General features: G+C 50.0%; 1 protein-coding gene across 2 annotated transcripts; it reads left to right on the forward strand.

Moving 5' to 3' along the window:
• The first annotated feature begins 1,509 nt into the window (after nucleotides 1-1,509).
• ERBB3 (erb-b2 receptor tyrosine kinase 3) lies at nucleotides 1,510-24,057 on the forward strand. Of its 2 annotated transcripts, none has more exons than XM_012450439.2 (28): nucleotides 1,510-1,786; nucleotides 5,139-5,290; nucleotides 6,139-6,325; nucleotides 7,213-7,338; nucleotides 8,273-8,338; nucleotides 8,491-8,609; nucleotides 8,718-8,859; nucleotides 9,244-9,357; nucleotides 9,449-9,569; nucleotides 13,620-13,693; nucleotides 13,855-13,945; nucleotides 14,213-14,418; nucleotides 14,630-14,762; nucleotides 14,963-15,053; nucleotides 15,262-15,416; nucleotides 15,807-15,860; nucleotides 16,199-16,340; nucleotides 17,037-17,156; nucleotides 17,282-17,380; nucleotides 17,588-17,773; nucleotides 18,330-18,485; nucleotides 19,235-19,310; nucleotides 19,502-19,648; nucleotides 20,364-20,461; nucleotides 20,553-20,744; nucleotides 20,889-20,960; nucleotides 21,775-22,075; nucleotides 22,248-24,057. In XM_012450439.2, exons 1-28 carry the CDS (start codon nucleotides 1,705-1,707, stop codon nucleotides 22,772-22,774), a joined length of 4,029 nt encoding a protein of 1,342 aa, XP_012305862.2. In that variant the 5' UTR covers nucleotides 1,510-1,704; the 3' UTR covers nucleotides 22,775-24,057. The 2 variants fall into 2 exon arrangements, with proteins under 2 accessions (XP_012305862.2, XP_012305863.2); XM_012450440.3 differs by lacking the exon at nucleotides 1,510-1,786 and adding an exon at nucleotides 2,040-2,129.
• Nucleotides 24,058-25,382: the final 1,325 nt, after the last annotated feature.

Genomic DNA, 25,382 nt, shown 5'->3' on the forward strand with positions numbered 1-25,382 from the left:
ATGTTGGCCAGGATGGTCTCGATCTTATGACCTCGTGATCGCCCACCTCGGCCTCCCAAATTGCTAGGATTACAGGCATGAACCACCAAGCCCGAGTCAGATCATATAGTTTTCTGTTAAGTGATACATTCTCTATGGCACTAAGTTTGAGGACATACTTTGTAAATGAAATGATATATGGAAATACCTATATATATTAATGGTTTTGTTGTTGCTATTATTATTATTATGACTGCTATACATGTGGTCTGGAGAAAGCCAAGCTCCTCAAAGCACAGATTCCCCAACAGAGAACAGCCCGCTAGGTTGCATACCAATAGGAAGCATGTTTAAGGAATGTTAGCCGGTAGCCTGAGGGGTAGATTTTTTCTTTATCAACTGTTCTCGAAGTCTTCAGGCTTGAAGTTCTGGGGAAAATAATTAGGCTCTCTGGGCGAGATCCCGAATACCAATGTAAGGGATCTGAAAAGCAAGGCCGTGTGAGACTCCACTGCCGCCACGTGTTGGGCACCAGGCGGCGCGGGTCCGATCTGTCCCGGGGCTAGCAGGGCTTTCGGCAGCAACCCTCAGCGAGCCCGACGGCCTCTGGCCAGGTCCGGGCAGCTGATGCAGGAGGTTCCAGGGGTCCACGCCACTCATGAACGCAGTCTCTAGTATCCTCTCCGCGTCCCACCCCCTTTCCTGCGCGAGCCTGGATTTGGAAGGCACCGGGGACGGTGTGAGCCTATCTGGGTCCCCAGAAGAGCGGCGGGAACTGCAGCCGCTCGGACGGCGCCGCCGCCAGACTCCAGTGTGGAAGGGGAGGCAGCTGTTCTCCCAGGCGGCCGTGGGGGGCAGCAGAGGGGACGGCGACAGGTGCGGGAGCCCCTCCCGGGGTAGAAGTGGAAAGGCGGGCTCCGGGTTCTGTTCCCAGGCTGGAAACCGCCCCCGCCCCCCATCCAAATCCCCGGGAGAGGCCCGGCCGGCGCCGGGTCTGGAGGAGGAAGCGGCCGGAGACAGTGCAATTTCACGCGGCCTCTGTGGCTCGGGTTCCTGGGCTGGGTGGATGAGTTATGGGGTTTCGAGTCTGGGAGAAACTGAGGTGGCCCTGACGTGAGGCAAAAAACACCCTCCCCCTGAAAAACACACAGAGAGAAATATTCACATTCAGAGAGAAAATCCACCAAGTGAACCAACCGGCTAGGGGAGTTGAGTGATTTGGTTAATGGGCGAGGCCAACTTTCAGAGGGCAGGGCTTCGGAGCGCTTTCCCCACCCTCATTCATTACCCTTCCCTGGATCTGGGGGCTTTTTGGAATCTCGACCTCTCCTTGGCCCAGCTCCTGCAGAAAAATTAGGGCGAGCCCCATTCTCGATCTGCTTCGCCAAGTTGCGGGACCGCGGGGCGTGGCGCGGCGCGCTCGGGGCGGGCGGTCAGAGGCTCCGCAATCCCTACTCCAGCCTCGCGCGGGAGGGGACGCGGCCGTGACTCACCCCCTTCCCTCTGCGTTCCTCCCTCCTCTCTCACACACACACACACACACCCCTCCCCTGCCATCCCGCCCCGGACTCCGGCTCCGGCTCCGATTGCAATTTGTAAACTCCGCTGCCGCCGCCGCAGCCGCCACCAGTTCGCTGGCGGCTCAGGTGGCTCTCGCCTCGATGTCCTAGTCTAGGGACCCCCGGGCTGGACTGGGCTGGGCTCCCTTCACCCTCCGCCGGAGTCATGAGGGCGAACGGCGCTCTGCAGGTGCTGGGCTTGCTTTTCAGCCTGGCCCGGGGCTCCGAGGTGGGCAACTCTCAGGCAGGTAAGCGGCGCGGGAGCACCGGAGGGCTCCGCACCTGGGAGCCCGAACCCAGTGCGCACAGTCTCCGAGGGCAGGGGCAGGGTCCCAGGCGGAGCGGGGTGTGGGTGCTGCCCCGGGTCCGCCGGGACCACCTGGGAGTGGGGCGGTCGGGCTCGGGTTATCGGCGTGGTCCGGCCGAGGGCGGCATTCCTGGACCCTCAAGCCCCGCTTCCCCAGAGCGTCGCCGACCCTCTAATTGGTCTCCCCAGAAGATACTGAGGCCGAAACAGTAGTTCACACTTCTAAGGGGCCCTGCAGGGAGCGGAGCGAGGACCTTCATTCTGTAAACAGGAGGTGCTTGGAGGTGAGGACCTTGGCAGAAGGGTCTCGGTTTGCTCTCCAGCCTCCTACCCCCTACCTCGCACCGATTTCAGCCACCCCTAGTTTCGTTGTTTTGCCGGCAGGGCGGAGCTACACAAGGTTGGAGGGGGTTGTTATTCTCTGGTGTTGGAAAAACAGGAGCGGCACCTCCTCTTCCGTGAGTGAGCCTGCCCTGAGGAGGTCTGAGATTAACCAGAGGGCCAAGTTCAGGTGACATCAGGCGGGAGGCCCAGCAGAGGCTGGCGCCCGCTTTCCTCAAAATAATAGAGCTTAAGCAACATCTCTTTGTCAAGACCCAGGTCAATGCAACTCATATTTATTGAGCATCTACTATATACAAAGCCCTAGGCCAGGAGCTGTTGGGGCGAGGATGTCCAGCCTCTTGTCTTTTCTCTCCCCAACCTGAGGATCAAGAGGGCACCTCTGCTACTTTTTAAGCCTCCTACCTTGGGGAGTCCTTCCTGGGCCCAGCTTGTGTGCCCCCGTCCCCATTTTGTTTATTGTCTGACACTGTCTCTAGGACCCTAGACAGACCCCTGGATTGCTCTGCTCTAGTCCTCCCCCGACTCCCATGCTATCTGAGCCCACTCTTTGGGGTGTCTCTGGAACCCTGGACACCTGAGGATTGAAGTCCTGTGGCTCTCCTCCCCTCCCCCAGATCTCAGCTTGGGGTTTGGCACAGCCAGGGCCCCTTCCCCAGTGTGGGAGTGGAAGAAACCACCTGTGCTTCCCCCACAGTTGCTGGGCCTAAATTTAGAGTCTGGGATTTTGAGATGTGAACACTCCCAGCTGGTGGAGGGGGGTGGTCTGGGGACTGGCGTGGGAGGGAGCAGTGGAGTAACTGTATAACTGTCCCATCCAGACACTGCAATCTTCACCCAGAAACCCAGGAGTGCTAGATTCTGGCCACCCTCCCTGGGGAGGCAGGAGGCAGGCATGGTTGGGTCTCTTTACCCTTTATCTGGGTCCTGCAGCCTCTGGGCATCCGGCCCTGTCTCAGTCCTTCTATAGCCCCTTTGTCCTGGCTGTGATGGGGGTGGGGGATGTTGGAGGGGAGGCCTCTGCTTAAGGAGGGGCTGGAGATTCTGGCTCTGTCCCACCCTCAGTGCTCTCTACCAAAGGAGGGCCTGTGACACTGCCCCTCCCTATGCTCCCAGTCCCTGGGTACCGCAGGGATTTTTATGATTCCCTCCCCTGCCCTGCTCCCAACCTGGCTCCTCCCCAGAGATGTTGTTTGTGCTCCCTTATTGCCCAGGCCCTTTGCCCCCTGTCTGTGTAACATGGACTTTACCCTTAAGGTAGTGGGGAACTAGGCTACCTCTAACACTGTAGCCTTCCAAGCACAGACACAAAATCTGCACAAACACTTATGGGCACGTGGGATAGATAGGGCCACCTGAAATACTTCCTGCAAGGAAATCCAACTGTAGGTTTCTGGGCCAGCAGGACCGATGTGTACGTGTTCGTGTGTGTGTTGTGTTCATGTGTTGTGTGTGTATGTGTGTGCCTGCACTACTACTTCCTTGTGCAGAAAGCTTGGCTCCTCCTTATCTGAGTAGAAGGGTTGGCACCATAACTTGGGAAAGGGGGTGTCCTGCCAGGAAGGGGGTTGGGGTGGGGCTGTCCAGAAATGACTAACCTTCCCAGTCTCTTTCATTTCAACCCAAGGACTAAGGAGTTCCCCGCTCCTCTGGAACTAGCTCTCTTTGGTGGGACTATCCAACCTTCATGGGGAGTGATAAGGAGGTCAAGAGGTCAGACTAGGGGTGTATGTTATAGGAGGGATTGGGGCCTCACCAGTCTCCCTCCCTCCATTCCCACTGAGCTACCACCGCCTCAGGGAAGGGTGGCTGGAACAGGTGGTATCTACCCCCTACTCCCCACCCTACACACATGGTCTTTCACTGAACCAGAAGAAAGAGACTGGGGTAGGGCTTCAGAATCCAGGATTTCCCATAGCCCATTGTCCACCACATTTGCAAAGAAGAGTGAACTCCCAAGGCTGACACGCCTCACGTGCCTCTAGTCTAGGCTTTCGCTTAGTGGGGGTGCGGACTGCCTTGGTGAAAGCCTTTTTCATGAATCTCTTCTAACAATGAATTGGGAGGCTCAGTGTGGGACATCTGCTACTGTTTCTCTCCAGGCTTCTCTGTATTTGCTGAAAAATACTCTAGGGCTGGAAAGTGATGCCGAGGTTGTTAGAGTGTGTTGGGATAGGGGGAGAGAGTGAGAAGGGAAGCCTGAGTTTAGGAAGAGGGGGAGGTAACCAGTTCCTTATCTTCCAGTTTTAAAGACAAAGCTCCCATTGACCCCCCCACGACTGCCAGAGCTCCCCCCTCTAGTGAGGTCACTTGTCTGAGCCCAAGGCTTGAGGGTGGAGGGGGGTGCTGCTGAGGACGGGGTGTCTAGGGACAGGGTGGGGCAGCCCCCCTCCTGGATAGAATCGCCTCATTGTGGGCTGGACTGTGGCCCCAGGCACTGCCCCCACCCTCTGCCCCCATCCCACCCTCAGTAGACACAATAGGGGCTGTGTACTAGCCCCAAAGAGATATTTATTCCAGGACCTAGAGAGAGGCAGGATGAGGGGTAGAGAAGTGAGTGCCCTGCTTGGAGAGGGAGAGGAGGATAATCAAAGTTGCAGCCCTTTCCCAACTTCTCCTTTCTAGAGAGGGAAACAAATTCCCTGTCTTCTTTCTCAATTAACCCCTTAGTACCCAAAGTAGTACCCAAAAGAGGCACAGAAGGGTCCCAGGTAGAAAAAGGAAATCTTCACCTTCCCGTTCATGGAATGGGGAGGCGATTCTGAGAAGAGAGAAGGCTCTCAGGCCACTCCAGCCTCTGTCTGTCGCTTGTGGGAGGGTTGGAGGCAGATGCCCTCTGATCCTGTCTAGTGTAACTGGAAGAGGGCAACCAAGGGGGTGATCTTGGGGGTGGCAGACGGACTGAGAACTTGTGTTCAGCCCTCAGCCACTCTTCCCTCTGCTTTGAACAGTGTGTCCTGGGACTCTGAATGGGCTGAGTGTGACCGGCGATGCTGAGAACCAATACCAGACACTGTACAAGCTCTATGAGAAGTGTGAGGTGGTGATGGGGAACCTCGAGATTGTGCTCACGGGACGCAATGCCGACCTCTCCTTCCTGCAGGTTAGCAGGCCCGCCCTCCTTACTTAACCTGTTTCTCTTTATTCTCCCCTGGAAGCCTCCTTCTCTCTTCAGGGCTACCTTCTGCTGGAGTTCACCCTTCCTAAGACTCAGGAGTTCCTAAGATTCAAACCTGTGTATTTATGGGGACAGTGGCTGTAATCTGGGGCCTGTGGTCTCATTGTTGTAGCCAGGGATATGTAGGGGGCAGGGGGCAGGGGCAGGTGGTGTTCTGTGATAGTGCAAGATCAGCAGGGACTAGTGCAGAGAGACACCTGAGGACCAAGAGGGTATCTGGGGGGATGAGGAAGGGATCCTCCTGGCATGAGGAACTTTGAGGAGAAAGCTGCCTGTCTTTACTCCCAGAAGTGACACAGTAGTGTGACACAGTCTGCTCCCTACTCCAAAATAGGAATTAGAGTTAAGGCCGGGTGCAATGGCTCATGCCTGTAATCTCAGCACTTTGGGAGGCCAAGGAGGGCAGATTACTTGAGGTCAAGAGTTCAAGAGCAGCCTGGGCAACTTGGTGAACCCTGTCTCTACAAAAATATAAAAATTAACCAGGCATGGTAGCACATACGTGTAGTCCCAGCTACTCAGAGGGCTGAGGTGGTAGGATCACTTGAGTCCAGGAGTTTGATGCTGTGGTGAGCCAAGATCGTGCCACTCCACTGCAGCCTGGGTGACAGAGCGAGACCCTACTCACACACAAAAAAAATAAAAATAAAAAGGAAGGAAGCAAGGAAGACTTAAAAGAGTTAAAGAGTCTTTTATGCCTGAGGGAGGGAGGAGGATTGAGTTTTTTTTTTGCCCTGTTGCCCCTCTCATTGACATAATCTGCTCTGTCACAGTGGATTCGAGAAGTGACAGGCTATGTTCTCGTGGCCATGAATGAATTCTCTATACTACCATTGTCCAACCTCCGCGTGGTGCGGGGGACCCAGGTCTACGATGGGAAGTTTGCCATCTTCGTCATGTTGAACTACAACACCAATTCCAGCCATGCTCTGCGCCAGCTCCGCTTGACTCAGCTCACCGGTCAGTTCCCCATGGTTCCTTCTGGCCTCACCCCTCAGCTAGCCCCAAACTTGTTTTGGGTTGATGATGACCCAAGATTGCTCACTCTAAGTGCCTCTTCCAAGGTGCCCGTCACCTTAGCAACTGTGGTCTAAAGGTCCATTGCTCCCTAAGCAATAGAGGGCCCCCAGTAGGGGGCGCTAGGGGCATCTGCTCCAGGGAAAGGAATCCTGTGTCCTGGTGGGCCTGGAGTCAGAGCTGGATGTTACCCATTTCTCTAACTTCAAAGTACAGTGTACCAGAGGCTGGGCACAACGGCTCACACCTGTAATCCCAGCTGCTTGGGAGGCTGAGGTAGGGGAATCACTTGAACCCAGGAGGCAGAGGTTGCAGTGAGCCAAGATCGAACTGCTGCACTCCAGCCTGGGGGTCAGTGAGACTCCGTCTCAAAAAAAAAAAAAAAAATCCAAAGTACAGTATACCTGGATGTTCCTCCTTTCCTGGGAATCTTATCTTTACTCTCCTAAACCAAACCTCCATGAGCTGGGGGAATATAGGGGTTAAATACCACCTGTCCGTCTTCTCCTTCTCCCTGTCCCAGTCAGTTGGAAAACATACAGGCAGGGTTTGGGGGGTGTTGAGTCAGAGATCTTCTCTCCCTCTCTCCCTTTCCCTCCCCAACTAGCTAAACCGGATCTGGACAGGTGACTGAAGAGGCAGGAGTGTCTTTTGGCCTGACTCCTCCTCTTATAAAGCGAGTCTTCTCTGCAGGTTGGATTTAATTAGATCTATCTGCCTTCCTTGTTCTCCCACTCCTGAGTGTCAAGTGTCCTTTTGGATGGGTAGGAAAGTAAGGAAGAGGTGTTCCGCTGCAGCCCTTAACCCTGTCACTTCTTTCCCTACCACAGAGATTCTGTCAGGGGGTGTTTATATTGAGAAGAATGATAAGCTTTGTCACTTGGACACAATTGACTGGAAGGACATCGTGAGGGACCGAGATGCTGAGATAGTGGTGAAGGACAACGGCAGAAGCTGTGAGTGGCCGTGATCAAGACTGCTCCCCCACCCCACCAAACCAGAGTGACTCCCTTCTTCCCATCATCCTTACGTTCCCGATCTGAACCCGCCTCCCCATGGAACAAACACCTCAGGTCCCTGACCGAGCAGCCCACCAGGAGGGACCATGCCAGTCCCCTGGAATCCAAACCACAGAGGAGGTGTTTCAAGAAAAGGAGCAGGCCAAGTATGGTGGCTCATGCCTGTAAACCCAGCCCTTTGGGAGGCCAAGGTGGGAGGATCACTTGAGCCCAGGAGTCCAAGACCAGCCTGGGTAACATAGCAAGACCCTGTCTCTACAAAAAATTTAAAAATCAGACAGGCGTGGTGGCTGGCACACACCTGTAATCCCAGCTATCCGGGAGACTGAGGCAGAGGATTGTTTGAGCCCAGGAGGCTGCAGTTGCAATAAGCTGTGACTGTGCCATTGTACTCTAGCCTGGGCAACAGAGTGAGACCCTGTCTCAAACAAACAAACAACAACAAAGAAAAACCACAAAGGTTCCTGGGTACTAAACAGGGAAGCCAGATATTTAGACTCCACATCTGTTATTTGTTCCACTAGAATATGCTCCCCTCTCCTTGGAGCCCACCTTCCCCTGACCATTCACATGCATATATTCAGTTTGCCCAGGAGGAACCAAGTTCCTGGGTTGGGACTGGGGCTAAGGTTGGCATTTGCCCCAGTCCCTCCCCTTCAGCTGCCCAGTGGGTGGTGTGGAGGTGTGGCCCCGCCCCTTGTTGACAGGTTCATTTGAGCCCAGCCCTCCTCTCCAAGGGCAGGGAGGGACACAGCCCTGACTTTTTGCTTCCCGGGATTGAGGTGCCTGTGTGCTGACATCACACCCTGTTGATTCAAACAAGCCTTTCTTAGCCCTGATGGCCCCTTGTGTTGTCTTCCTTCCCAACCAGGTCCCCCCTGTCATGAGGTTTGCAAGGGGCGATGCTGGGGTCCTGGACCTGAAGATTGCCAGACATGTGGGTTTGAACTTCCCTCCAAAAACTTCACTCATACGCTTTCATATCCCTTCCTCTCCAAGCCTGGGTCAACACTGCGGGGGAGGCATGAGCAGTGGCCTCAGAATTCAGTCCCAGGAGCTCTAACTGCCATGCTTTCTCTCCTTCTGTAGTGACCAAGACCATCTGTGCCCCTCAGTGTAATGGTCACTGCTTTGGGCCCAACCCCAACCAGTGCTGCCATGATGAGTGTGCTGGGGGCTGCTCAGGCCCTCAGGACACAGACTGCTTTGTATGTACTCTTTCCATTGTCTGCATTCTGAAATTGGGATGTGGCCTTTGGGGAGGCGGTTGGGGTACCTATGTAACAGCAATCTGATGAGCCTGCTTTTTTCCCCAGGCCTGCCGGCACTTCAATGACAGTGGAGCCTGTGTACCTCGATGTCCACAGCCTCTTGTCTACAACAAGCTAACTTTCCAGCTGGAACCCAATCCCCACACCAAGTATCAGTATGGAGGAGTTTGTGTAGCCAGCTGTCCCCGTAAGTGTCTGAGGGGAAGGAACAATCATCAACAATAGTAGATCCAAGATTTTAGACAAAATTTTGGGAGGCAAAAAGAGTCTGGTTGGGTGATAAATAGGGAGAATGGTGAATGGTTATGATCATCGAACCACCCCAGTGAGTGACCCTTACGTCCTGTCCGCCCATGACTTCAGCTATCACCCTTACTTCTGCTCCTGGTAGCATCAGAGAGTGATGAGACTTTCAAATCTATAGGGCAGCACTTAAGGAACCTAGGGTGGCAGGTGGAGACAAATCCAGTGCAGAGCAGGAGAGAACCCAGACCCAGAGCAAGGGTTCCATTGGTAGCGGGCAGTGTTTGTCCCTCCTCTCTGATGGTATCCTCCTCCTTCTCTTCCGTAGATAACTTTGTGGTGGATCAAACATCCTGTGTCAGGGCCTGTCCTCCTGACAAGATGGAAGTAGATAAAAACGGGCTGAAGATATGTGAGCCTTGTGGGGGACTATGTCCCAAAGGTGGGTAGGAGATGGTAAGAAGTTGTAAAGAGACAGCCTTTCCTCTGAGCCTGCGCAGACCCCCTCACTGAGCCTCTCTTAACATTTGCAGCCTGTGAGGGGACAGGCTCTGGAAGCCGCTTCCAGACTGTGGACTCGAGCAATATCGATGGATTTGTGAACTGTACCAAGATCCTGGGCAACCTGGACTTCCTGATCACCGGCCTCAATGGGTTAGAGATCCTGCCTTCCCTCCCTAGACCCCAGCCCACACACCCTTTACAGTTCATGTCATTGGCCTAAACTTTCCTATGTGGAGCTGACTAGGAATCAAAGTTGTAAAATCCTAGTCTGTTACAAAGGACCTGAGAGAATGCTTAACACATCCTCCATCGAGGCCTTGGGTCCCCTCAGGGATATCTTTGAACAATTCAATATCACCTTGCCAAGGAACAAGAGACAGGGACAGTATATCCTCCTTCTTAAAGTTTTCTTGTTTCTTCTTTTTTTTGAGAAAGGGTCTTGCTCTGTCACCTAGGCTGGAGTGCAGTGGCGTGATCTTGGCTTACTGCAGCCTCGACCTCCTGGGCTCAAGTGATCCTCCCACCATAGCCTCCTAAGTAGCTGGGACTATAGGTGCACACCAACATACTTGACTGATTTTTTTTTGTATTTTTTGTAGAGACAAGGTCTCGCTATGTTGCCCAGGCTGATCTCGAACTTTAGGGCTCAAGCGATCCTCCTGCCTTGGCCTCCCAAAGTTCTGGGAATCACAGGCATGAGTCACCACACCTAATCTCCTTCTTAAAGTTTTCTAAAAGTTCTTAATTAAATTTGGATAAAAATCTGTCTCTCCATGACTTTTAGCTAATTTCACTCATTCTCCTCCTTGGAGCAATAAAGAACAAAGGGACTTTCTAATCTATAGGACAGCACTTAAAATGTATGTGTGTCTGTGTCTCTGTGTGTGTGTGTGTGAGAGAGAGGAAAAAAAAAAAACTATGACCACCTGTTTTTTTTCCTTTAATTTTTTATTTTGACATAATTTTAGATCTACACTGAAGTTACAAGAATGGTATAAAATTCCCCCTATCCCTTTTTTTTTTTTTTATGACAAAGTCTCACTCTGTCGCACAGGCTGAAGTGCAGTGGTGCAATCTTGGCTCACTGCAACCTCCGCCTCCCAGGTTCAAGCAATTCTCCTGCCTCAGCCTCCTGAGTAGCTGGAATTATAGGCATGTGCCACCACACCCAGCTAATTTTTGTATTTTTAGTAGAGACAGGGTTTCACCATGTAGGCCAGGCTGGTCTTGAACTCCTGACCTCAAGTGATCTGCCCACCCCAGCTTCCCAAAGTGCTGAGATTACAGGTGTGAGCCACCATGCCTGGCCCCCCGTATACTCTTTTACTCAGATCCTCCAAATGTTAACCTACTACATATGCTTTATCACTTCTTCCTGCACACACACACACACACACACACACACACACACACACACAAAACATATGCTCTTGTTTTTCTGGATCACTTGAGGGTAAATTTTCACACATGGTTCTTTCTTACCCTTGTTATATTTCATTGTGTATTCCTTAAAAACAATAATATTTTCTTTTTCTTTCTTTTTTTTTTTTTTGAGACCGAGTTTTGTGCTTGTTGCCCAGGCTGGAGTGTAATGCGCAATCTCGGGTCACTGTTAACTTCCACCTCCCAGGTTCGAGCAATTCTCCTGCCTCAGCCTCCCGGGTAGCTAGGATTACAGGCATGCTCCACCACGCCTGGCTAATTTTGTATTTTTAGTAGAGACAGGATTTCTCCATGTTGGTCAGGCTGGTCTCGAACTCCCGACCTCAGGTGATCCGCCCACCTCAGCCTCCCAAAGTGCTGGGATTACAGGCGTGAGCCACTGCGCCAGGCCAAAAACAATAATATTTTCTTACATAACCACGGTATAGTTGTTTGAATCAGAAAATTAACATTGTAATACAAATAATAGCAAAATATTATCGGGCCAGGCACAGTGGTTTACACCTATAATCCCAGCACTTTGGGAGGCCAAGGCTGGCGGATCACAAGGTCAGGAGCTCAAGACCAGCCTGGCCAACATGGTGAAACCCTGTCTCTACTAAAAATTAAAAAATAGCCAAGCATAATGGCTCACACTTATAATCCCAGCTACTCAGGAGGCTGAGGCAGGAGAATCACTTGAACCCAGGAGGCAGAAGTTGCAGTGAGCTGAGAGCACGCCATTGCACTCCAACGGGCAACAGAGAGAGACTCCGCCTCGGAAAAAAAAACATATTATCAACCTACACACTTTATTCAGATTTCACTAATTGTCCTCCTAAGGTTTGGGATCAAACATTACATTCCGTTATCGTGCCTCTTCAGTCTCCTTTATAACAGCTCCTCAGGTTTTATTTATCTTTCATGATATTCTTTTTTTTTTTTTTTTTGAGACGGAGTTTCGCTCTTGTTACCCAGGCTGGAGTGCAATGGCGCGATCTCGGCTCACCGCAACCTCCGCCTCCTGGGTTCAGGCAATTCTCCTGCCTCAGCCTCCTGAGTAGCTGGGATTACAGGCACAAGCCACTGTGCCCAGCTAATTTTTTTGTATTTTTGGTAGAGACGAGGTTTCACCATGTTGACCAGGATGGTCTTGATCTCTTGACCTCGTGATCCACCTGCCTCGGCCTCCCAAAGTGCTGGGATTACAGGCGTGAGCCACCGCGCCCGGCCATCTTTCATGATATTCTTAATGAGTATAGGTTAGTCAATGGGCAGAATGTTCTTCAGTTAGGATTTGTTTGATGTGTCTTCATGATTAGATTCAAGTTTTTGTAGGTTTTTTTTTTTTGTTTTTTTTTGAGATAAGGTCTGGCTCTATTGCCCAGGCTGGAGTGCAATGGCATGATCTCGGCTCACTGCAAACTCTGCCTCCCGGGCTCAAGCGATCCTCTCACCTCAGTCCCCGGAGTAGCAGGGATTACAGGTGCACATCACCACACGGGGCTGGTTTTTTATGTTTCTTATAGAGACAGGGTTTCACCATGCTGTCCAGGCTGGTCTCGAACTCATGAGCTCAAGCGATTCTCCCACCTCAGCCTCCCAAAGTGCTGGGATTATAGGCATGTGCTGCCTCCAGGCTGGAGTTTGATAGGAACACTACAGAGGCTGTGAGCTCAGGGCATCCTATCGAGGATGCACGTGATGTTGATTTGCCCCAGCACTCGCAATAATGTCTCTGGTCGCTTAGTTAAAGTGATATCTGTCAGGTTTTTCTGCTGTAAAATTACCGTTTTTTCCATTTGCTATTATTAAACATCTTGGGATAATTGCCTGAATCAATTATTGTTATGATAGTTGCCAAATGATAATTTTCTAATTCCATTATTTCTTCTGCATTTGTTTGTTGGCATTCTAGTGTTAGGAATAGTCTTTCCAGTGGGCACAGTGGCTCATGTCTGTAATCTCAGCACTTTGGGAGCAAGTGGGAAAATTGCTTGAGCCTAGGAGTTGAAGGTTACAGTGAGCTATGATCACACTACTGCTCTCCAGCCTGGGCAACAGAGTGAGACCCTGTCTCTTAAAAAAAAAAGTCTTTCTTTCCTATTTATTTATTTACTCTTATGGATACTTATTTTATTCTAGTCAATGGTTATAATCCTTTACAATCATTATTTATTTTGGTGTTTAGGTGTCCCTGATTTGGCCACTGGGAGTCCCTCCAAGCTGGCTCCTGTGTTCTTTGGGCTGTATCCTTAGTTCTTTGAGTCTTTCCTTGTTTGCACAAGATGCTCTAGGCTCATATTATAGTTCCCCTGTCGCAGCCATTTCTCCAAGGAATGTTTCCTTTTAGTGGAGAATAATATTTAGAAACCAAATTCTGAAGGCCAGGCATGGTGGCTCATGCCTGTAATCCCAGCACTTTGGGAGGCTGAGGTGGGCGGATCACCTGAGGTCGAGAGTTCGAGACCAGCCTGACCAATATGGAGAAATCCCGTCTCTACTAAAAATACAAAATTAGCTGAGCATGGTAGCCCATGCCTGTAATCCCAGCTACTCAGGAGGCTGAGAGAGGAGAATCGCTTGAACCTGGGAGGCCGAGGTTGCAGTGAGCCAAGATTGTGCCATTGCACTCCAGCCTGGGCAACAAGAGTGAAACTCCATCTCAAAAAAAAAAGAAAGAAAGAAAGAAAAGAAACCAAATTCTGAGGCTGAGTGTGCTCATTGACACTGGGTTATACCTTTACCTTGTTGACTGGTTTCTACTATTCTCCTCAGAGACCCCTGGCACAAGATACCTGCCCTGGACCCGGAGAAGCTCAATGTCTTCCAGACAGTACAGGAGATCACAGGTTAGTGGCAGAGTTTGCCCTTTCTAGATAGGTGAACCACTGGCATAAATTGCAGTATAACTACTTGAGAAAAATCACGTCCCAAGTTACAGGGGAGGAGCCGGGAGAACCCAATAAAGAGGAAGGCTCCCTGCCCATATTGTGTCTCTCCAACCCCTCAGGTTACCTGAACATCCAGTCCTGGCCTCCCCACATGCACAACTTCAGTGTTTTTTCCAACTTGACAACCATTGGAGGCAGAAGCCTCTACAAGTGAGTAAAGGGTATGGAGGAAGTGGCATCTCCAGGCATGAAGCATGTGCCATATGCATTATTGAGTAAAATACAAGGCACTGTCTCATACAGCAGTGCCTCAAAACCAAAGGGTTTCAGAGTTTGATGAGGAAAGAGCAAAAGAAGGGGGACTCCCTCTCAGTGATCTGACTAAGCACTGAGCACATTTCTTGACTAACATGAATCCACTGCATAGTCAATGTTCCCTTTGTAGTCTCTCCTCTCATCCTGTCTCCTTATTCTCAGCCGGGGCTTCTCGTTGTTGATCATGAAGAACTTGAATGTCACATCTCTGGGCTTCCGATCCCTGAAGGAAATCAGTGCTGGGCGTATCTATATAAGTGCCAATCGGCAGCTCTGTTACCACCACTCCTTGAACTGGACCAAGCTGCTTCGGGGGCCTTCGGAAGAGCGACTAGACATCAAGCATAATCGGCCCCGCAGAGAATGCGGTGAGGGAACGGGTCTGCTGGGTGGTGAGAACAGGGAGTCAGGGAGAAGAGGGCTGGAAGGACACTTCTGCCCACACGTGGGAGTAGGGTTGAGGGATGAAATCAAGAGAAGGGGGATGTTAGGATGGAAGCAGTAACAAGGAAGAGTAATGAGGAGAGGGCCTGCGGGGAGTCCTCAGACCTCTCTCCTAATCTACCCTTTTTTTTCCAGTGGCAGAGGGCAAAGTGTGTGACCCACTGTGCTCCTCCGGGGGATGCTGGGGCCCGGGCCCTGGTCAGTGCTTGTCCTGTCGAAACTACAGCCGAGGAGGTGTCTGTGTAACCCACTGCAACTTTCTGAATGGGTACAGTGAGGGGAGCCAGTCAAGGATGGGCGGGCGTGAGACCCTGCAATGGAACTGTTCAGGTGGCATATAATAAAAGCCTTTAGAAAGCTTTCGGCATATGCCTTGGTGGGAGTGAGATAGGAGACCTGTGGTTGTGGGACCAGGGCATGAAGGTCAGGACTTGGAAGTGACTCCCCTCCCTTTATTCCCCGATGCAGGGAGCCTCGAGAGTTTGCCCATGAGTCCAAATGCTTCTCTTGCCACCCGGAATGCCAGCCCATGGAGGGAACTGCCACATGCAATGGCTCGGTATAGTAGCAGCACCAGGATCTCCAAGGGAGACAGAGAAGGGGCAATACTTGGAGCATGTGGGGAATGATATGGCTAAGGAGAGTACAGAGAGAACAGATAATCCTAGGGTCTGCAGATAGAAGATTCTGAATGTCCGGGCTGGTCTTTGCTGGGAGGTATGGAATTGACCTTGGATCTGATTCTTCCTGATCTCTCTTCCACTCAGGGCTCTGATACTTGTGTTCGATGTGCCCATTTTCGAGATGGGCCCCACTGTGTGAGCAGCTGTCCCCATGGAGTCCTAGGTGCCAAGGGCCCCATCTACAAGTACCCAGATGTTCAGAATGAATGTCGGCCCTGCCATGAGAACTGCACCCAGGGGTCAGTGATGGGATGATAAGAAGAGGGGGTCAGGTGGAAGGGTAGGAGCACAGAACTAGAGTGAGGGAAGCAGAAAGAAGAGAGAGGCTGTGATTTAAGAATCACTCCCAGCTGTGTACTGAAGGATTGGAGAAAGGGAAAATCAGTAACAGCACAAAATTACACCACAGTTTTGAGAACATGGAATAACCACAGTTCAAGGGAGTTTTACTCAAGAGGGGCTTGGGGAGAGCTAGTGAGCTGGAGGTGAAGGCTATGTCTTGGGATCAGCTTTGGGCTCCAGGATGGAATGCCATGGTAAGTTCTGAAATAAGTTTTGTATGTTGAGGTTGTTGAAATTGAGCCTCTGTTGTCCAAGCTCTCATTTAAGGTGGTGACTTTCTTCCCTAGGTGTAAAGGACCAGAGCTTCAAGACTGTCTAGGACAACCACTGGTGCTGATCGGGTATGATGGGTTTGGAGATTCTGGAAACCGGGGATATTTGGGAGTTGGGAGAGAGGTGGTTACCTGGAGAGAAGAGCGAGGGTGTCTTCATTCTGGCCTTTTATGTACGCGGTCCACTATCACTGGAATGCAGGCTTCTGGACTTCCCTTTCTAAAGTTAACCTGCAGTAATCTGAGAGTGGTTCTGATTTAGGTTGGTCCCTTCAGTGCTTAAGGATATATATGTGAATGCTAATTTCTTGCCCCGGATCTGCACCATACCTTCAGCACAAGTATAGTTGACATTTGTAAGGAAGATGAAAACCCAGAATAATGTTGGGTTTCTATATATCCCATAGCAAAACCCACCTGACAATGGCTCTGACAGTGATAGCAGGATTGGTAATGATTTTTGTGTTCCTGGGTGGCACTTTTCTCTACTGGCGTGGGCGCCGGATTCAGAATAAAAGGGCTATGAGGCGATACTTGGAACGGGGTGAGGTGAGTACTTAGTTTACTTTTGTTTTTTCTTTTCTTTTTTTGCATGCCCTGGAAATCTCTTTATAGCTTAATTTTTAGTGGTACCCTGTGTACCCAGTGGTCAGTGATGGGATGAACGTCACTCTCCTCATCTTTCCCCAGAGATTTGATCCCTTTCTTCAAGGAAGTAGTGTGATCCCCTAGAAAAAACACTGGTCAGAGAAATGGGAGGCATGCATTCTAGTCCCAATTTTGCCATTAATTTGCCACATGACTTTGAAGAAGTTATTTCTCTTCTCTGTGCCTCAGTTTATGCATCTATAAGGAGAAAATAACATTCATCCTTCCAGGATGGCTGTAAGGGTAAAGAGAGATGATGTAAAAGTGCTTTGGAAAGCACAGAGCACTGTATAAAAGGTAGTCAAGGTGGTAATAGTATTACCAACTCTCCCTAGCTGTCCCTTTACCCCACTTCTTGGTCCCCTGTTAAAGGGAAAACCCAACCCCTTTGATTCCTGATCTCATAAGCACAAATAACTTCCTCAATCTTCAAGGTCTGTTATTCCTCAATATGCCTATAATGCTTTCCAGGACTAACGATGATTTCTCTTCCTGCCCTTTTGGCTCGCTGCTTTTGGCATTCACCTCTGGGGAGTGGGTTGGAGTGGGACATGGGAATGGTCTTTCCTGAGTACCTCCTTCCCATTTGCTCCTTAGAGCATAGAGCCTCTGGACCCCAGTGAGAAGGCTAACAAAGTCTTGGCCAGAATCTTTAAAGAGACAGAGCTGAGGAAGCTTAAAGTGCTTGGCTCGGGTGTCTTTGGAACTGTGCACAAAGTGAGTGACCTATAGGAATTCTGGAGAGGTGGGGAAAGCATCTAGGGCAAAGGGGTGAAAAATTTTTGCAAAGGACTGACCTAGGGAGAATGACCCTATGCTGACTCCTATCCCAAACTTCCCAGGGAGTGTGGATCCCTGAGGGTGAGTCAATCAAGATTCCAGTCTGCATTAAAGTCATTGAGGACAAGAGTGGACGGCAGAGTTTTCAAGCTGTGACAGATGTAAGTGAAGGGTATTCTGCATGTTGCTAGGAGAGAGGACAATATTAGATATAATCATGTAGAAGCATGGTCCTGTGCTTCTCAGCAGCTACTGTGTTAGCCACGTTGATGCACTTGAATGTTGGGGGATCCCCTGGGCTGGCTGTGCACATGCTGAGTGTACGTGAACCTGGTGGTTTCCTGGATAACACCTTTTGTGTCTCTTAGCATATGCTGGCCATTGGCAGCCTGGACCACGCCCACATCGTACGGCTGCTGGGACTATGCCCAGGGTCATCTCTGCAGCTTGTCACTCAATACTTGCCTCTGGGTTCTCTGCTGGATCATGTGAGACAACACCGGGAAGCACTGGGGCCACAGCTGCTGCTCAACTGGGGAGTACAAATTGCCAAGGTGAAAGGAGCCTGGAGGAGTTCTGTGATAAGAACGGCTTGGCTGGGGGCAGGCCAGGAAAAAGTGGGAAGGTTGAAGTTCTGAGAGGCAGGGTCCCCAACCCCGGGCTACAGGCTGGTACCGGTCCATGGCCTGTCAAGAACTGGGCCACATAGCAGGTGAGCGGCAGGCGAGTGAGTGAAACTTCATCTGTATTTACAGCCAGTCCCCATCACTTGTATTACTGCCTGAGCTCCACCTCCTGTCAGATCAGCGGCAGGATTAGGTTCTCATAGGAGCGTGAGTGACCTCTATTGTGAACTGTGCATGTGAAGGATCTAGGTTGTGCACTCCTTATGAGAATCTAACTCATGCCTGATAATCTGAGATGGAATGGTTTCATCCCAAAACCAACCCTCCCCTTCCACCAGAAAAACTGTCTTCTACAAAACCAGTCCCTGGTGCCAAAAAGGTTGGGGACCACTGCTGAGAGGTACCTGCAAGATTTGGGGGAATTCCAGATCTCAGTGACTGATTCCCCCAACTTTAAGAATACTTTCTTCCCCTCTATCTACAGGGTATGTACTACCTTGAGGAACATGGTATGGTGCATAGAAACCTCGCTGCCCGAAATGTGCTACTCAAGTCGCCCAGTCAGGTTCAGGTGGCAGATTTTGGTGTGGCTGACCTGCTGCCTCCTGATGATAAGCAGCTGCTATACAGTGAGGCCAAGGTGAGGTGACACAAAGGGCTGGGTCAGGTGGTGGGGGTGGAGTGAAGCATGGGGATAGGGAGCAGTCAGTGCTATCTTCCAGAGGCAAGCAGATGCTTCATAGTAAGTTCAAGGAGAAGAGGCTGCAGATGGCCAGTTATCTTAGTTCAGAGAGCAACAAAGAAAAGAATGATCAAAAACTTGGGTGGAAAAAACCAACATGGTAACACGAAAGATGCCCAGGATAAAAAAAAAAAAAAAAAGAACTTGGGACTTAGCCGGGCATGGTGGCTCACACCTATAATCCCAGCACTTTGGGAGGCTGAGGTGGGTGGATCACGAGGTCAGGAGTTCGAGACCAGCCTGATGAACATGGTGAAACCCTGTCTCTACTAAAAATACAAAAATTAGTTGGGTATGGTGGCATCTGCCTGTAATCTCAGCTACTCCAGAGGCTGAGGCAGGAAAATCTGTTGAACCCAGGAGGTGGAAGTGGCAATGAGCTGAGATCACACCACTGCCACTGCACTCCAGCTTGGGTGACAGATCAAGACTCCATCTCAAAAATAAATAAATAAAGGCTGGTCCGAAAGTAGTGAGTTATCTCGATTGTTCACCATCAGTTACAGATCGAACTCCTTGTTCTACTCTTTCCCCCCTTCTCACTACTGCACTTGACTAGCCTTAAAAAAAAAAAAGAACTTGAGACTTGGAAATGCTAAGAAAATTTGTGGAAATAAACTGGTGATACCTCTATCTTTAATCCACAGACTCCAATTAAGTGGATGGCCCTTGAAAGTATCCACTTTGGGAAATACACACACCAGAGTGACGTCTGGAGCTATGGTCAGTGCATCTGGATGCCCTCTCTACCATCACTGGCCCCAGTTTCAAAGTTACCTTTTGAGACCCCCTCTTAGAATCTTAGAATTTGTAAGCACTTCAGATTTTTGTGTCAGATCAGGTTCTGCCTTCCCTTCACTTCATGCCCATGTCTACTATTTTGCCAGTGACTACCCCATTTCTTCCTGCACCAGGTGTGACAGTTTGGGAGTTGATGAGCTTCGGGGCAGAGCCCTATGCAGGGCTGCGATTGGCTGAAGTACCAGACCTGCTAGAGAAGGGAGAGCGGTTGGCACAGCCTCAGATCTGCACAATCGATGTCTACATGGTGATGGTCAAGTGTGAGTTACCTGCTAAGCCCGGATATTTTCTTTTTTTTTGAGATGATGTCTAGCTCATGTCACCCAGGCTGGAGTGCAATGGCACAATCTCAGCTCACTATAACCTCCACCTCCCGGGTTCAAGTGATTCTCTTGCGTTAGCCTCCAGTGTAGCTGGCATTACAGGCACCTGCCACCAGGCCCGGCTGATTTATGTATTTTTATTAGACACGGGGTTTTGCCATGTTGGCCAGGCTGGTCTCAAACTCCTGACCTCGTGATCCTACTGCCTTGGCCTTCCAAATGCTGGTATTACAGGTATAAGCCACTGTGCCTGGCCTGACCCCAGCTATTTTCTGACTTCCCTCTGTACTCTTCTTATGGCTCTCTTCCCTTTTTTTTTTTTTTTCTGAGATGGAGTCTCGCTCTGTCGCCCATACTGGAGTGCAGTGGCATGACCTTGGCTCACTGCAACCTCTGCTTTCTAGGTTTAAGCGATTCTCCTTTCTCAGCCTCCCAAATAGCAGGGACTACAGGCGTGCACCACCTAGCTAATTTTTAAAAATATTTTTAGTAGAGCCAGGATTTCACTATGTTAGTCAGGCTGTAAACTCCTGACTTCAGGTGATCCATGCACCTTGGCCTCCTAAAATGCTGGGATTACAGGTGTGACCCACTGCCCCTGGCCATGGCTGTATTCCCTTTCATGTCTCTACCTCCTACATCTTACCTCCAGGTTGGATGATTGATGAGAACATTCGCCCAACCTTTAAAGAATTAGCCAATGAGTTCACCAGAATGGCCCGAGACCCACCACGGTATCTGGTCATAAAGGTGAGTAGGCAGTAGGAGGTGCTAAGGAACTTTTAAAAAGCGGGGGTTGGCTGGAACCAGGATTTCCGCTAACAATCACCTATCAATATAGAGAGAGTGTGGACCTGGAATAGACCCTGGGGCAGAGCACCATGGTCTGACAAACAAGGAGCTAGAGGAAGTAGAGCTGGAGCCAGAACTAGACCTAGATCCAGACTTGGAAGCAGAGGAGGATAACCTGACAACCACCACACTGGGCTCCGTCCTCAGCCTACCAGTTGGAACGCTTACTCGGCAACGTGGGGTAAGACACCTTCTAATTACCTAACACTTTGCATCCTGAACCCTCATGAACCCTACAGAGACCCAGATTAACTACTCAAAGGCCCCCATGGTGCATGTAGAGTTCTCCCTTCATCTTAACCTTGTCCTTATTTTTTCATCCTAGAGCCAGAGCCTTTTAAGTCCATCATCTGGATACATGCCCATGAACCAGGGTAATCTTGGGGAGGCTTGCCAGGTAAGGTCAGTAGCTGAGAGGCTGGGTTTTAGGATCGGATTGATAGTAGTATGGAAGACGTTAGAAACCTTTGAGGTTTAATTAGTGTCCTGAAAAAAAGAAGGCAGTGAGGGCCAAGCATGGTGGCTCATGTCTGTAATGCCAGTACTTTGGGAGGCCAGGGTGGATAGATCACCTGAGGTTGGGAGTTCAAGACCAGCCTGGCCAATATGGTGAAACCCTGTCTCTACCCAAAATACAAAAATTAGACAGGCATGGTGGTGCACACCTGTAATCCTGGCTACTCAGGAGACATTGCTTGAACTGGAGACATTGCTTGAGACAGGAGAATTGCTTGAACTGGGAGGCAGAGGTGGCAGTGAGCTGAGATTTTACTACTGCACACCAGCCTGGGTGACAGAGACTCCGTCTCAAAACACAAAAAGGCTGGGCACTGTGGCTCATGCCTGTAATCCTAGCACTTTGGGAGGCTGAGGCAGACAGATCACAAAGTCAGAAGTTTGAGACCAGCCTGGCCAACATGGCGAAACCCCATTTCTACTAAAAACACAAAAATTAACTGGGCATGGTGGTGGATGCCTGTAATCCTAGCTACTCGGGAGGCTGAGGCGGGAGAATTGCTTGAACCTGGGAGGCTGCAGTGCACTGAGTTTGTGCCACTGTACTTTAGCCTGGGCAACAAGAGCAAGACTCCATCTCAAAAAAAAAAAAAAAAAGGGCAGTGAACAACCCAATCTCCTTCTAAACAAATGTCACTTATTTCTTCATCTGTGTAAATCTCTTTGCATTATTTTTGGTTTATTTTCTTCCTTAGGAGTCTGCAGTTTCTCAGGGCAGTGAATGGTGCCCCCGTCCAGTCTCTCTGCACCCAATGCCACGGGGACGCCTGGTATCAGAGTCATCAGAGGGCCATGTAACAGGCTCTGAGGTTGAGCTCCAGGAGAAAGTGTCAATGTGTAGGAGCCGGAGCAGAAGCCGGAGCCCACGGCCGCGTGGAGACAGTGCCTACCATTCCCAGCGCCACAGTCTGCTTACTCCTGTCACTCCTCTCTCCCCACCAGGGTTAGAGGAAGAGGATGTCAATGGTTATGTCATGCCAGATACACACCTCAAAGGTGCCTGCCTCTTCCTAGGGCTTTCCTCAGTTCTTCCTCAAATTCTTCCCCCAGGCTCCTCTAAATTATTTTGTCTTCTCTGATCATATGCCTCTATCCTATTCATTTTTTCAAACTTTCCCCTACCCCCATGAAGTTCTTCACATACCTAGTCTTTCTTCTCTACCCTCAGGTACTCCCTCCTCCCGGGAAGGCACCCTTTCTTCAGTGGGTCTCAGTTCTGTCCTGGGCACTGAAGAAGAAGATGAAGATGAGGAGTATGAATACATGAACCGGAGGAGAAGGCACAGTCCACCTCGTCCCCCTAGGCCAAGTTCCCTTGAGGAGTTGGGTTATGAGTACATGGATGTGGGGTCAGACCTCAGCGCCTCTCTGGGCAGCACACAGAGTTGCCCACTCCACCCTGTACCAATCATGCCCACTGCTGGCACAACTCCAGATGAAGATTATGAATATATGAATCGGCAACGAGGTGGAGGTGGTCCTGGGGGTGATTATGCAGCCATGGGGGCCTGCCCAGCATCTGAGCAAGGGTATGAAGAGATGAGAGCTTTTCAGGGGCCTGGACATCAGGCCCCTCACGTCCATTATGCCCGCCTAAAAACTCTACGTAGCTTAGAGGCTACAGACTCTGCCTTTGATAACCCTGATTACTGGCATAGCAGGCTTTTCCCCAAGGCTAATGCCCAGAGAACATAACCCCTGCTCCCTGTGACACTCAGGGAGCATTTAATGGCAGCTAGTGCCTTCAGAGGGTACTCTCTTCTCCCTATTCCCTCTCTCTCCCAGGTCACAGCCCTATTTCCCCAGTCCCAGACAATTCCATTCAACCTTTGGAGGCTTTTAAACATTTGACACAAAATTCTTATGGTATATAGCCAGCTGTGCACTTTCTTCTCTTTCCCAACCCCAGGAAAGGAGAAGGTTTTCCTTATTTTGTGTGCTTTCTCAATCCCATTCCTCAGCTTCCTCACAGGTATTTCTGGAGATATGAAGGATTACTCTCCATATCCCTTCCTCTCAGGCTCTGACTACTTGGAACTAGGCTCCTAGGTGTGCCTTTGTTTCCCATCAGACTGTCAGGAAGAGGAAAGGGAGGAAACTTAGTAGAGAAAAGTATAATTTTAGTTTATGACTCTTAACCCCCTAAAAAGACAGAAGGTTAAAATCTGTGGGGTGAAGATAAAGGTTAGGAGTAGATATTGATTACTTTTATAATTCAGCACTTAACTATGAGCCATGCATCTATACTAAACTTTACCTACATTATCTCACTTAGTCCTTTATCATCCTTACAACATTCTGTGACATAAATATTAACTCATTTTACAAAAAAGGGAAGCCGGGCATGGTGGCTCATACCTGTAATCCCAGCACTTTGGGAGGCTGAGAATGGGAAGATCACTTGAGCCCAGGATTAGAGACAAGCCTAGGGAACATAGCAAGACACCGTCTCTAAGCGGGGGGGAAAGAAACTGAGCCTAAAAGAGATTAATTAAGTAGTAGGTCCAGAATGCAAAATCCTCCCAATTCCTGTGCATGTGCTTTTACTGTAAGGTGCCAAGGAAAACTGATTTAAGTCACAGCCCTTGTAAGGGGCAACGTTTCTTGTTTGCACTGAATCAAGTCTAACCCCAACAGCCACATCCTCCTCCTATACGAAGACATCTCATCTCAGGAAGTGGTGGTGGGGTAGTCAGAAGGAAAAATAACTGGACATCTTTGTGTAAACCATAACCCACATGTGCCGTGAATGATCTTTACTCCTTATCTGAGGGCAGATTCACAAGGATACCCCAAGATCCACTTTTAGGAGCCATTCTCGTTCAGCAGTGAGAAGCTTCCAGGTAGGATAGAAAGAAGACCCAGTTTCACGCCTCTGTTCCTTTGGATGGGGAACTGAGGGAAAATATCTGTTGTATCACTGAAATTTTTTGTTTTGTTTTTATACGTGTCTGAATAAAAATGCCAAAGTTTTTTCAGCTTCCTGTCTGTCAAATGAAAACATTTCATATGTTAGATATGCTCCTCAGCAGTGGACAGTCACCTTTCTGTCTTCTGACAATGCTACTCTGTCCCATGCAGCTTTCTCTAGTCCTATTATTGTATTTCTTTTTTTTTTTTTTTTTTTTTTTTTTTTGAGACGGAGTTTCGCTCTTGTTACCCAGGCTGGAGTGCAATGGCGCGATCTCGGCTCACCACAACCTCCGCCTCCTGGGTTCAGGCAATTCTCCTGCCTCAGCCTCCTGAGTAGCTGGGATTACAGGCACGTGCCACCATGCCCAGCTAATTTTTTGTATTTTTAGTAGAGACGGGGTTTCACCATGTTGACCAGGATGGTCTCGATCTCTTGACCTCGTGATCCACCCGCCTCGGCCTCCCAAAGTGCTGGGATTACAGGCGTGAGCCACCGAGCCCGGCCCTATTATTGTATTTCTTAAGAACAAGCATAAGGCCGGGCGCGGTGGCTCAAGCCTGTAATCCCAGCACTTTGGGAGGCCGAGGCGGGTGGATCACGAGGTCAAGAGATCGAGACCATCCTGGTCAACATGGTGAAACCCCGTCTCTAGTAATACAAAAAATTAGCTGGGCACGGTGGCGCGTGTCTGTAATCCCAGCTACTCAGGAGGCTGAGGCAGGAGAATTGCCTGAACCCAGGAGGCAGAGGTTGCGGTGAGCCGAGATCGCGCCATTGCACTCCAGCCTGGGTATCAAGAGCAAAACTCCGTCTCAAAAAAAAAAAAAAAAAAAAAAAAAAAAAAAAAGAACAAGCATAGCGTATAGTCCTTTGGGGTTTTAGTAGGAATCTACAAGGCAAACAATTGAGAATAACAAAAGCAAAGAACCCACGTGCTTGGGGACTTATAAAAAGCCCTATACGTGTCCGGTCAAAGGCCAAATACTGAAACCTCCACATGCTTCTGAATTCATTCTTAGAAAAGTCACCAAATCTTTTTATTTTGTTTTTTCACGGTAAGCGCTCTCAACAAACATCTGTCTTTCTGAACACTTCCCTTAAGTGCTCCATCCAGCCTGTTATTGGAACAGTGTCATGTTACTTCTTTAGGAGTCCAGCCTCTAGATTGGGAGGCCTTTAAATGGATGATCCCTCCGGATTCTGGCTGCCCAGTTAGCCCCTGCTCCCAGCACCCTAGGTCTTCTTCCACCTGTTTGCCTCTCCCTGTTCTCTCAGCTTCGCAGGACGACTGGACCGGCTGGGCGGGTTTCGCCAGCCGATCCAGGGATCCAAGGAAGGGCGCACCCCACCTCCCAGCCGTAGGTGTAGACACTGCCCATCCGCCGCGGC

This window comes from Aotus nancymaae, unplaced genomic scaffold (assembly GCF_030222135.1).
Source record: "Aotus nancymaae isolate 86718 unplaced genomic scaffold, 86718_ANA_hifiasm-v0.15.2.pri h1tg000016l, whole genome shotgun sequence".
NCBI lineage: Eukaryota > Metazoa > Chordata > Mammalia > Primates > Aotidae > Aotus > Aotus nancymaae.

Bases quoted from the DNA above. Each gene is read 5' to 3' on its own strand.
- ERBB3 (XM_012450439.2), top strand. From the start codon at position 1,705: ATGAGGGCGAACGGCGCTCTGCAGGTGCTGGGCTTGCTTTTCAGCCTG. The intron at 15,054-15,261 runs GTATAGTAGCAG...TCTTCCACTCAG, and splicing joins CTGCCACATGCAATGGCTCG to GGCTCTGATACTTGTGTTCG. The intron at 20,462-20,552 runs GTGAGTAGGCAG...CTATCAATATAG, and splicing joins CACGGTATCTGGTCATAAAG to AGAGAGTGTGGACCTGGAAT.